We start from the raw sequence: 10592 nt of genomic DNA on the forward strand, positions 1-10592 counted from the left end.
ATTTGCTTCTCCTGTGTTGTGCTCATGTGGAATGTGTTTGGAGATTGTTTACCCACAGGTGATTGTTTCATTGGATTCTGCTGGGAGTTGCTTTCACTCATTGGCCAATCAGGGCCAAGCTGTGTCAGGACTCTGGAGAGAGTCACGAGTTTTCATTATTATCTTTTTAGCCTTCTGTAAGTATCCTTTCTGTATTCTTTAGTTAAGTATAGCATTCTTTAATATAATATAGTATCATAAAATAATAAATTAGCCTTCTGAGAACATGGAGTCAGATTCATCATTCCTTCCTTCATCTGGGGGGAACCCAAATACAATAGGGAAGGCAGGAATTCTCCTTTCTTTCTATCTTTTCCACAGCAAAGGGGACTCCTGCAATGGGAAATGGAGTTGTTCATGGTGGAGCTGCCCCGTGGGACTCCAGCCCAGAGGAGAGGCCTGGGGGACACCAGGTGTGGTCCCACCTGCAGGTTGGGCTCTCCCCTGGGTCAGTCAGGGGCTGCTGGGTCAGGGCAGTGAAGCAGAGAGAAGCCATCCAGTCAGAGGTGAAGTCTGGCAAGAGCTCTGAAGCACAGACCAGAGGCAGCTCTAATGAAAGGTTCAAAGTGTTCAAACAGCCCTAATTCTCCCCAAAATGCAGCGATTTAATCTGTGGTACTGCTGTAAGTGTGTGACCTACACCGCTCCCCCAAATCCTACAAACCTTTACCACTGATGGATGCCTTTCCCTTGGGATGGACAACCGACATTCCAGCGTGCAAGACACACAAACACACACACAAACTTAATTTAAGAAGGAGTAAATAATGCAATACAATCATTATAAAAGGATTGGCCAATAGCAGAACTTCAAATCACACTGCAGAATCTCTGCTGGTTTTTGCTTTTCCAGCTTGGCTGTTGTCCATCACAGAAGCAGTAAACAGAGGCATCTTCAGGTTACTTCATTCTCTTTGCCACATCCAAATAAGCATATTCAATCTCCTGGTCAGCAGGGCACGTGTTTGTGAATTCATCTCTTGCATATGCATTTTTCAAGTATCTGGAAATCCCTGTCATTTCAGGTGGGAAGTGAAAATTTCGGTATTTTTTTGCAACGACCTTTCATGAAAAGAAAAAAAGGATAAAGAAGAAAAACATCATTACACATATAATCTGCAAAACCCCCAAACATCCCAAGCCTACTCTTTATGCCCATTTTTCATTTCCAGTGTGTGAGTCTGGTGTTGTTGGTGACCAAGGGCAAAGAAGAAGGAAAGATCTAAAAAGAAGGCATGGGGTGGAGAAAGCTGCTGAGCTCCCTGTGAAGGATTTGTTTTGTGTCTATATCTCTATTTTTATCTATATCTTGCTGAAGATGTGCAAAGCCATGTGGACCAGTAGAACAAACTAGAAGAGATACAGGTTAACCCAGCAAACTTAAGAATGAACAGAATAAACCTACAGGAATAAACTTGAAAACTTTCACAGAAACAGGAGAAATAGGAATTAAAAGCCTTAATTTCAAATGATCAGGGAGTACAACTCTTGGCTGAGCCCTGATCCCTGCCTGCAGGCAGCAGGGGTGATGTGGCAGTGTGACATTCCTCCTGTGTCCCTCTCCAGACATTCCCCTGACCCCAGGGGATTCTCCCCTGTGCTGGCCCTGGCTGCTTCCCAAGGTTTGCTGTGCCTGAGTGTGGGAAAGGGCTCATCCCTGGTGGCTGTCTGCAGCAGGATCAGCCAGGACATGGCTGGGCAAAGTTTTCACTTGTGGAGGTGTTGGAAACAATTGGATCCCCTCTTCCTCTGACAGAGTGGGAGTCTAACAGGAAACTTCCTCAAGTGACCTTGTTGTTTGAAACCAGTGAAATTCCAGTGTGGTCATTTCTCTTCCAGAGTCTTGTAGAGTATAATTGTGGAATCACAGAGTGGTTTGGGTTGGAGGGACCTTAAAGATCATCTTGTTCCACCCCTGCCATGGCAGGGACACCTCCCACTGTCCCCAGGGTCCAGCCTGGCCTTGGGCACTGCCAGGGATGCAGGGGCAGCCCCAGCTGCTCTGGGCACCCTGTGCCAGGGCCTGCCCACCCTGCCAGGGAACAATTCCTCATTGCCCATACCCTATTTAACCCTTCTCTCCTTCAGCTCAAGGCCATTCCCCCTTGTCCTGTCACTCCATGTCCTTGTGCAAAACCCCTCTCCAGCCTTCTGGGCTGTGACAGCGCCAGTCCCAGGCCACTGGAGCTGTTCAGGTGCTGGGGTACCTGTCACAGATTCCCCGACTTCTGGGACTCTGGCTGGCCCTCCCAGGGGGCTCCCCTGTCGGGGGAGACCCTCATGGAGTGGTCTTGTGTCAGGAAAGAGAGATGTACTGGATTTTTTCAGTCTTCAGGTTCTTGTTTATTAGAGTTTTATCTAGAGTTTTGCACACTGTCCACATCAGGCTCAGTGCACTGGAAAAGCACCACAAAAATGGCCAACAATCTCTTGTTCCAAGGTCTTTTAAAGCTAAACTATCCAATAAAGAACTGACACCTGGATTATTTTCCCTTTTAACCCAATAACTGATCCCCAAAAGCCCACAATGGGGACTTTTCCACCCTATTACAAAATGCCACCCAAACCCATGGAGAAGAAGGAAGAAGAAGCATGAAGAAGAAACCCAGGACAACACCCTGTGCCCTCCATCTTGCTTCCATCCACAACACACTAAAAATCCCAAAACCTCAATTTCTCACCAAGTGACACACCTGCACTGCTCTCTATAATCTACTTCACACCTTAGTGGATTCTAATCTATTCTGGAGTTTAGGAAACTTTCTCCATGGATGAGGGTCAAAGTCAGCGCTGCCCTGGGGGTCAGGGCACCCCAGAGCAGACACAGAAATGTTCCCTGCGCCCTGGGTTTCCACATTCAGGTGTGTGTGGATGCTCCACAGTCCTGCAGGAGGAGGCTGGGAGCCTTGCCTGGGAGGCACTGGGTGGAGGCCACCCTGTCAGAATTGGAAATGAAACATGGCAGAGACAGAAATGGGGATGGACAATACAAGGTAACCTTCTTTGGCTGTGTTCATGTGCACTTTGCATGTGAAACACAGATGAGAACACCTCTGCAGCCCTGCATCCAGCACTCATGTCATCCCTGTGGCTGGGAGAGGCTCAGCCACTGCAGTCACAGCACAGATAGGAAACAGCTCCTCCAGACCTGCAGCCATCCAAGTGAGGATCACCCTGGCTGTAAGGAAATGGCCTCAGCGTCGCTGGGTGTGCCCCCAGAATAGAGAAAGGATCCCTCTGCCATCTAGTGCTGGAACCCAGGGCACAGGGAATGTTTCTCTGCCTGTCCTGAGAAGTCCTGACCCCCAGGAGAACACTGCTTTTAACCTTCATCCATGGAGAAACCCTCCAAGCCTTTGGGATGAATTGGAATCTGTGACATAGACAGTGGTAGAGCTTATCAAAGGGTGAAAAACTCAGAGTTTTGGGTTTTTAGTATGGAGGTGGGTAGGAGACAAGATGGAGGATTTGGGGCATTGTCTGATCTCCTCCTTGTTCTTCATCTGCTCCGTTTTCTGCAGTGTTGGGGGCACAGGGTGATTGGTGAGAAAGAACCACAATGCAGATGTTATATGAATAAAGAAATATTTAGTTATTAGTAGAAAGGTAGAAATAAAATATGTTCTAAAAGTAAATTGAACAAAATACCTTTAAAAGACCTTACACCTGTGTGTCTGATGACTTTTGGTGCCTTTTTCTTCATACACTGAGATGCTAAACTATTGATAAGAGAAAAATAAACAACAACCTGAAGACCAAAGAAACAAAAGTCCCATCCATCTCTCAATCCTAGCACAAAACTTTTTAAGGATCTCCCCATCAAGGGAATTTTTTGGGGGCGGTTTCCACAATCTAGAAAAGGATTTCAGAGCTGCTGTGCTTCCCTTCTCTCCAGGAGGCTAAAGAAGGAAATGCAAACCTTGATGATGTGGAGCTTTGGCAGGAGGTTGCAATCTGCTAAAGTGAGCTCATCTCCATCCAGGAATTTCCGGCTGGAAGCAGCGATCTCCTCCCTGCTGTAAGCATCGATTTCATCAGGCAGGGGGCTATTTAAATAGTTGTCCAGCTTCTTCAGGGCTTTAAGCAAAGATTTTTCCAAATCTGGGTTAAGACAATAAAAAGATCATTCAAGGCTGTACCAAGGTCCCCGTGACACCAAGCGACTCCTGCGTCCTGTCTCCTGGCACCAGCCCAGACATCTGGCTGTGCCAGCTCCTGCAATTCCTTGATCCCAGGCTTAAACCTTAATGCTGGGATAAGGGCTCTAAGGAGCTAAAGGGAGTTCTGGGAAAAACCATCCTGGGGCTGTGTTACCAGGAATGGCTCCTCAAACCTCTCTGTGGGGTGGGGTTTGGCACCGTGGCCTGGCCCTGCCTTCACACTGCCCGGGCAGCCACGGGGCCAGTGCTGGCCCAAGGCAGGGCAGCACAGCTGGGATGACAACAGCAGGTCCTGGGGTGCCACTCTGGGGTGTTCACAGCCAGGCTGGAGTGACAACAGCAGGTCTGTCGCAGACATCTTTTTATGAAAATCCTTTCCTTAAGATTTTTTTCCTCCTGAGAAGCTGAGAAGCCTCAGGAACAAAATGGAAACATTGATTATCTGCTGCTGGGGAATGCAACAGGTGCATCTGTGATTGGTCTCATGTGGTTGTTTCTAATTAATGGCCAATCACAGTCCAGCTGGCTTGGACAGAGAGTCTGGGACAGCTGCCTTTGTTATCATTCTTCCTCTTTCTATTCTTAGCTTAGCTAGCTTTCTGAGATGAAATCTTTTCTTCTATTCTTTTAGTGTAGTTTAATATAATATATATCATAAAATAATAAATCAGCCTTCTGAAACACGGAGTCAGATCCTCGTCTCTTCCTTCAACATAAAACCCCTGTGAACACGGTCCCACAGGTCCTTGGGGTGCCGCTCTGGGGTGTTCACAGCCAGGCTGGAGTGACAACAGCAGGTCCCTGGGATGCCACTCTGGGGTGTTCAAAGCCAACCCAAGGATCAGGCCTGAAGCTGAAGGACGCAGACAGAATCCTGGAATGGTTTGGGTTGGGAGGGACCTCAGAGCCCATCCAGTGTCACCTCTGCCACGGTGGCCTGGCCTTGGGCACTGCCAGGGATGGGGAAACCACAACCAACCTGTGCCAGGGCCTCACCACCCTCACAGGAAAGGATTTCTCCCTATTGTTTCATCTCACCCTGCTTCCTCCAGCCCAGGGCCGTTCATGGTGGTCATGAGGGTCCTGCTTTGGGGATGTGCCAATGGCTGGAGTCCTCATCATTCATGGAAATAGGGAATCCCTCACTTCCAGAGGGCTGGGCTGTTGGCAGAGCTCTGGGGAAGGTGCAGCCTCACAGACCCCAGAGCTGAAGGAGTGAGGAGAGGCTGGAATTGGTGCTGCCATGGTGACAGCAGCTCTGCTTTCACCAACTCTTGGAATCCTCCATTAAAAGAGGGAACAGGCACAGATTTCCAAAGCCTCCACCCTCTGAAATATCAGTTTGACCTGAGCTGGAAATGGAGCATCTCCAGCAGTGTCCTACAACGGCACAGGTCTGGTTTCTCCCTCCCAGGGCTGATGACAGGACTGCAGCACCTACTTTCATTTGCATCTTTTCTTGGGTTCTTTATAAATGCAGAGAATTTTGCAAAGACATCATTTCCTGCAGAGTTCGACTCGGGGTGCTTCGGTGCAAGTTTGGGATACCTGGGAAGTTCACAGAAACAAAAAGAAGTGACCTAATTATCCTTTATTTTTATCTCCACTAATTAATACACATTTATTTGTAGGGTGACCACATAGAGCCCCACAGGACTCAAAGGGAACCATCCTAGACTAAAAATCACTTCTTTTAAACCCCACCTAAATAATCTTTTCCTGAGGGCAATGGGAAATGATGGTTATTGCTGCAAGCACTGCCCAAACACCCCAGGGTGTCTCCCAGGCTTTCTCCTCCAGAGCTGAGGCTGCCTGGTAGTGGATCCTGCCATGAGGAGGAGTGGAGGGGAAATCCCCACTCAGAGGAGCTGCTGGCCCAGCCCACTCAGGCCATCAGCAAGCTGGCAGCAGCCATGCCAGGGATGGATAAAAATGGAAAAAAGTGGAGGCAAGCAGCTGCTCCCCTGGTTTAAGTTTGGCTGCTGGAGAAGGGAGCACAGGGAGAGGACTGACATCCCAGAGGAGAGAAGGTCTCTGGGGTAGGGGACACAATGCTGGGACAACAGAGGGACAGAGGGGTTTGGGGCGAGGTGGGAAGAGCTGCTGGGGTGGGGGAGGACAAATCTGAAACTCAGACCCTCATGTGCAGCCTGGTGGGCCCGTGTGGACACTCTGAAAGAGCCCCAGCACTGAGGTGAGAGGAATAGGGGATTTGTCTTTCCAAACCAGCTCTGGGTCTGCTGGTGGATAAAACCAGCTCTGGGGGATAAAAGAAACAATGGGAAGGATTCCACTGAGCGATGAATGGAAAAAGAGATTTGCTTTTACATATGAACTTTAGGTTTGCTGATAAATGAAATTAGACATTGAGAGATGAAAGAAACAATGGGGAAGAAAAACCCCTAAGTTCCTTAAGAATTAAAAATGAAAAGGCAGGGTTGTACATTAGAGGGAATCTCTGGTATCAGGTGTTTTGGGAAGTCTGGACCTCACAGGTACCTCAGCCAATGGGGAATGAGAGAAGGAAAATGCAGCCGGGAAATTGGGATAAAAAGGAGGCTGTGTCCTCCAAAAATTCGAGAGACCTCAGGGGAATGCCCCATGGCCTCTCCCTTTATTGGAATAAAGCCAAAAAGGACTCCTCTCTCTCCTTTTTGGACATAAACCTCTGCTGTTTGTGGATTAATTTTCCTAGCAGAGGCGTTCACTGCCCTCAGCTTCACAGAATCCCAGAATCACCAGGCTGGAAAACACCTTGAGCACCATCCAGTGCCACCATCCCCACTCCAAACCATGTCCCCAGGGCCACATCCAGATCACTGGAACCCTTCCAGAGATGGTGATCCACCCTGGGCAACTCATTCATTACCTGACCGCTCTGGAAGGGAACACATTATTCCAGTCTCCAATCTGAACCTCCCTTGGGGCCATTTCCTCTCATCCCTTCACCTGGGACCTGGCAGAAGAGCCCGAGCCCACCTCCCTGCAGTGTCCTTCAGGTGGTTTTAGAGAGCAGTGAGGTCACCCTGAGCTCCCCCCTGCCTGCAGCCAGTGAGCACCATGGTCTGTGTGCTGTGAACAGGGGGGAGCCTCAAACGAGGCCAGCTCAGAGCAGGAGCAGCTCAGGTTTCCACAGGATGGATTCCACACCCTGGGAGAGCCCCAGCAGCGAGCTCGGGATGAAGGACAGCAGTGGGAGCAGCACAGCCGTGACTTGGGGACAGCCCTGGGGACACCCCAGTGACACCCCAGCCCCAGCTGTGTTTCAGAGACCCCCCTGAGCAGCCCTGAGGGGTCGGGAATGCGGTACCGGGGCGGCGCCAGCTTCTCCTCCAGGAACTCCTCAATCTTGTTCACATCGGTCTTCACCTCCCCATCGAAGGTCATGAACGGGGGGTTGGTGCCTGGGGCCAGGTTCTGCAGGTCTGCAGGTTTTCTGGGAAAGAAAAAGCCATAAAAGGTCCTGTCACAGACATATCTCATGAAAAATCCTTTTGCTAAGATCTTTTCTCCTGAGAAGCTGAGAGGCCTCAGAAACAAAATGTAACCAATGGTTATCTGCTGCTGTGGGAGGCAACAGGTGCATCTGTGATTGGTCTCATGTGGTTGTTTTTAATTAATGGCCAATCACAGTCTGGCTGTCTCAGATCCTGGTCAGTCACAAGATTTTATTATCATTCCTTTCTATTCCTTTCAAGCCTTCTGATGAATCTTTTCTCTTTCTTTAGTGTAGTGTTAGTATATAATATTCTTTCAATATAATATCTATCATAAAATAATAAATCAGCCTTCTGAAACATGGAGTCAAGATTCTCATCTCTTTCCTCATCCTGGGACCCCTGTGAACACCATCACAAAGTCCCTCTCCTTCCTTTTTATGAGGCACTGGAAGGAGCTTTAAGGTCTCCTCAGAACCGTTTCTTCTCCAGGCTGGACACACCCAGCTCTCCCAGCCTGGCAGAAAAGAGTCACCCTTGAAAATCCCCAGTTTTGGGAAAGTTGTGCTGCACAGTTAAAATGTCAGAATTAAAAGTGACAATCTCACCTTTTCAGATCCACGGTTGTGACATTAAAAATGACACCTTTGAGCCACAGGATCATAAAGAGGCGCTGAGAGAACGGGCAGTTCCCAATGCTTTCCCCATCGCTGCCAGCCTACAATTGGAAAAATTACAAATTATAAACACATCTGTGAGTAAATCACAGCAATCCCTCCAAAGGAAACAGCCTCTACCTCATTTGTCTACATGTTCATAAATCTGCACGAGTCACTGTGAGATTAAAATGAGTTAAATCAGTTTATGACCACAGGAAAGGAACAGAGAAAGATTTACCAGCCTAAACAGAGATATGATGTCTAAAGCACTGAAGGGAACAAGCAGAATAAATCAATTAATTTAGAATTTCAGCCTGAAGGGCTGTGGGAGCCCTGGAGAAGGTGGCCAAGGAAGTGTAATTGCTCTCATGTAATTTATATTGCAATTTGTTAAGAGGTTTTGTTCAAATGAGGCAAAATCTCACAGAGGGGCTGGTGAGTGAGATTTGGTGTAACACTGCAAGAGAGCAGGGGTCTCATTTTTAAGCCCTTCACATGATTCTCCTAAAGCACAGCTTTAAAATCGTGATTAAATCAGGGGCAGAAGTATTAAAACCCAAGTGTCTCACAGTTTATAGGTTAATTCATTAGGATTTGCAGCCCTTATAAGCCAACAAAACACAGAATCAAACCAGTTCTGTTTGTCCTTTTTCCCTCGCTCAGTGCTATGAAACAAATCTCAAATACAGCAAAAACTCCTCCATAAACAAACACACACTGCACAGTGCTGCTGTCAAACAAATCTCAAATATATCAAAAACTCCTGCATAAACAAACACACACTGCACAGTGCTGCTGTCAAACAAATCTCAAATACAGCAAAAATTCCTCCATAAACAAACACACACTGCACAGTGCTGCTGTCAAACAAATCTCAAATATATCAATAACTCCTGCATAAAAAAACCACACTGCACAGTGCTGCTATCAAACAAATCTCAAATACAGCAAAAATTCCTCCATAAACAAACACACACTGCACAGTGCTGCTGTCAAAGAAATCTCAAATATATCAAAAACTCCTGCATAGACAAAAAAACCACTGCACAGTGCTCACCTTCACAAATACATCAAAAACTCCTCCATAAGCAAACACACACTGCACAGTGCTGCTGTCAAAGTAATCTTAAATATATCAATAACTCCTGCATAAACAAACACACACTGCACAGTGCTGCTGTCAAAGAAATCTCAAATATATCAATAATTCCTGCACAAACACACACTGCACAGTGCTGCTATCAAACAAATCTCAAATATATCAATAATTCCTGCACAAACACACACTGCACAGTGCTGCTGTCAAAGAAATCTCAAGTACATCAATAACTCCTGCATAGACAAAACCACACTGCACAGTGCTCACCTTCACGAAGAGCTCAATGTGTGGAAGAAAGGGCCTGGCCTGGGGCAGGCAGGAGCTGGAGGGATGCATGGCAAGGATAAATTGTCTGGTTCTCCCTGTGAACCTGAGGAATGTCCCTGGAGAAATGCCTGTGCTCTCTGCCCCACAACCAGTGGGAAAAGCAGGAGTGCCTCCAGCACTGCCAGGGGATGAGAACTCTCAGAAACGCAGGGCCAGCTGCACTGCTGGCTTAGAAAAGCCTTGTTTCTGACAGGGAAGCCTTGTTTGTGTCAGGAGTGCCTTGTTTTGTAGGTGGCAAAGCTGAGAGCTGCTCAAAAGCTGCCATTGTGGTTTCCCTCCCACTCAGAGCAGTGCTCTGCAGCCAGGAGACACAAAACTGCTGTGGAACTTGGAAAATTGAGCCTGAAGTGCTGCTAGCAGGGCTTAGAATGGAGGATGTGCATTTAAATGTGCATTTTAATGTGCATTTTAATGTCCAGACTTTCTGTCTGGTCTCATCCTGCCTCTGGTGCCAGGTGTTACCCACCCCGAAGGGAAAAGGAGGGGAAAAGTCTCATGGTGACCCCTCGGTGCTGGGAATGGGCAGGAGTCTCATGGAGACCCCAGGCTGTGCCCAGGGCAGGAGCAGCAGCCTGGGGACACTGCTGGGGACAGGCCCTGTGTGGAGGAGCAGGCTGGTGCATCTGGATGCCACCTGTGGGAACCCTGGCTGCTGAGAATTCCAGACTTTCTGTGCTGCCAGGCACTGAGCCCCAGGAGAACACTGCACTGACCTGAGGGCCTGGAGAAGCTTCCAGAATTCAGTAATAAAACTGAGATTAAAGGTGTGGAGTTTGGATAGAAGTGTGTGATATCACAGGGGGGAAACTCAGAGTTTAAGGGTTCGGAATACAGGAATGGATAGAAAGCAAGATGGAGGTTTTAGGGCGGA

General features: G+C 48.0%; 1 protein-coding gene across 1 annotated transcript; it reads right to left on the bottom strand.

Annotated features, from left to right (window-relative positions):
• Window positions 1-833: 833 nt before the first annotated feature.
• Window positions 834-9739, bottom strand: CLIC6 (chloride intracellular channel 6). The gene is made up of 6 exons (XM_031062612.1): window positions 9662-9739; window positions 8245-8354; window positions 7510-7635; window positions 5641-5747; window positions 3959-4140; window positions 834-1101 (listed from the first exon to the last, which is right to left on the bottom strand). The coding sequence occupies exons 1-6, from the start codon at window positions 9728-9730 to the stop codon at window positions 940-942; spliced, it is 756 nt and encodes a 251-aa protein (XP_030918472.1). The 5' UTR covers window positions 9731-9739; the 3' UTR covers window positions 834-939.
• Window positions 9740-10592: the final 853 nt, after the last annotated feature.

This window comes from Geospiza fortis, unplaced genomic scaffold, assembly GCF_000277835.1.
Source record: "Geospiza fortis unplaced genomic scaffold, GeoFor_1.0 scaffold96, whole genome shotgun sequence".
Lineage (NCBI taxonomy): Eukaryota > Metazoa > Chordata > Aves > Passeriformes > Thraupidae > Geospiza > Geospiza fortis.

What these genes read in the sequence shown, in the direction of transcription:
- CLIC6 (XM_031062612.1), bottom strand. Translation starts at nt 9,730, where the DNA reads ATGCATCCCTCCAGCTCCTGCCTGCCCCAGGCCAGGCCCTTTCTTCCA. An exon ending in ACATTGAGCTCTTCGTGAAG is followed by an intron (nt 8,355 to 9,661) that starts GTGAGCACTGTG and finishes TTCCAATTGTAG; the next exon opens with GCTGGCAGCGATGGGGAAAG. An exon ending in GAGAAGCTGGCGCCGCCCCG is followed by an intron (nt 5,748 to 7,509) that starts GTACCGCATTCC and finishes TGAACTTCCCAG; the next exon opens with GTATCCCAAACTTGCACCGA.